This window comes from Octopus bimaculoides, chromosome 1, assembly GCF_046866305.1.
Source record: "Octopus bimaculoides isolate indiv1 chromosome 1, ASM4686630v1, whole genome shotgun sequence".
NCBI lineage: Eukaryota > Metazoa > Mollusca > Cephalopoda > Octopoda > Octopodidae > Octopus > Octopus bimaculoides.
In genome coordinates this window covers 53,712,626-53,714,681 of record NC_142928.1, presented here as the reverse complement: position 1 = coordinate 53,714,681, position 2,056 = coordinate 53,712,626, and the positions used below count along the sequence as shown (strand labels likewise).

Genomic DNA, 2,056 nt, shown 5'->3' with positions numbered 1-2,056 from the left:
AACGTAAATATAATATAAAGCTCTAAATTAATGCAGGTAAATAAGATAATAAAGAGAATATAATATGCCAACATCAAGACTCAGGTGATGCCAAATTCCTCTAAACATCACCTCCGTTGCATCTAGCAGACAACGCAGCAACAGGGGAGTCCCGTATAAAATATGAAATTTGTTGTTTTGCGAGCCAACCACTCACCGAGAAAATGTCTAAATTGTCAGCGCTCGAGACTGAAATGTCAAATGGGATTTTATATTACAGTGATAATTTAAAATAAAACATGTGCAGTAAAACCTTTAGCAGAAAAGATGGGGAAATGAATAATAATAATATAAATTCCAAAACATTTTGAGAAAAAATACAAAATTGGTTTGTTTAGATTTTTTTTTCCTTTTTTTTTTTGACAAGAGTAGATTGGCAATAGAGATATATATGTCAGTAAATTACTTACCCCTCTTTACGGCCTCCTCGTAGGTGATGGCCGACAGCTTGGCGTTCCCACCTCCCATCCTGGTGGTTAATAAGATATTATTAGTTCGATATCAATGATATTTACAGCACACAGTAAACTCCTTTAAACCCTCCTTCTTCCACCCGACGGGAAGGAAGGGTGTTTGTTGTTGTACTACAGTGGCGGCACGCAAATGCTACAGTAGCAGAGGGTTGCACTGCAAGAAACATACATACGTACATTCATATACACACACACACATACGGAGATAGACGGACAGACAGACTACGACGGCTTGAGTGGTGGTGGTTGTATTAACTCGGGCCACTCACAAAAACCCTGTTGTTTTGATACAATAGTGGAGGGAGAGAACAGCAGTAGTAGCAAAAATATCAGCATGAGCGAGCGTCGTAGGAAAGTGATGATTGTCACTGCTGTCGTTGACGTGGAAACCGAGACGATAAGAATTACAATTTTTACTGCCAACCGTCAAGTTACTAGCGCTTACAGTTTCTGGAACCAACTCGGCTGTAGGCCGAGCCTCCATTTTGATTCACGTGACATAGTGTTAACCTGAACAGAAGCGTGTGATATTGCCAAGGAAAGCAAAGGGGGCGGGAGGAGGAGCGGACATTGGGAAGGGACGTAATTTGGAGCGTTTAAGTCTTTCTACATCCGGTCCGGTCACGCATCAAATGCCAACACGCATGACCAATTAATATTTTATTGACGTTTCCTTTAATTTACTTACCTATCCAAATCTTGCGTATCTATGTCTAAATTGTGTGACGAATTTAATTTTAGATTTGTTTCAAGCGTTAACAAGCCATAATCTAAAGCAATTTCTGTTGAAAACTAGGAATGATATTTGAGGCATCTTTTACAAAAATGAGACCACTGTGTCGCTTTTATTTTATTTGAAAATTCTAAGAAAAAAATTTGAAGAACATTAATAGCAATGAATACAAGATGCACATAATGTGTGTGTTGTTTAAATGTTAATTTTGCAACTTCATGGTACTGGGTTCAATCTCATTGCATGGAACCTTTGCAAATGTCTTCTGTCATAACTTAGTGAAGATGAAAGCCATATGAGTAAAATTTGATTGACACAATACAAAAGCCTATCTGGTATGTGTGTGCATATATATATCATCACCCTCATCATCATCATCAAGCAGCATCTGCTTTTCATGCTGGCATGGCTTAGACAGTTTGACTGAAACTGGTAAGCTTGAGAGCTGCACCAAGTTCCAGTCTGATTTGGCAACAAAAAAATACTAGAAGCTTGTCATATGTGCTTGCATGTGTGTGTGTTAAATGCAATATATATCATCATCATCATTTAACACTCATTTGCTGGCTTGGGTTTGGATGGTTTTATAGGATCCAAAGAAGCCCAAGTACAGGTGTTTTGCTATAAAAGAGATACATGGCTACCCTGCATTATATGAGTGGGTGAGTGTTCTGGAAAGAAGATAAAGATATTGGTGAAAGAATCAGAGATTACTCTCAGGATATAAGAAGAGGAGTACAGGACAAGGATCTGGAGGAGTGGATGGATAAGTTCATAAGAGTTTGAGAGGAAAGTGATGGATGTCTAGAGA

General features: G+C 38.5%; 1 protein-coding gene across 8 annotated transcripts in view; it reads right to left on the bottom strand.

Annotated features, from left to right (window-relative positions):
• Positions 1-1,008, bottom strand: part of LOC106879368 (ubiquitin carboxyl-terminal hydrolase 32) — a 161,711-nt gene extending 160,703 nt beyond the window's left edge. For all 8 annotated transcript variants that reach the window (XM_089350953.1, XM_089350965.1, XM_089350966.1 and 5 more), the window contains exon 1: positions 450-1,008. In XM_089350953.1, the coding sequence (XP_089207079.1) occupies positions 450-507 (58 nt within the window). In that variant the 5' untranslated portion in view covers positions 508-1,008. The remainder of the gene's footprint in view (positions 1-449) is intronic.
• Between the last annotated feature and the right edge of the window lie 1,048 nt (positions 1,009-2,056).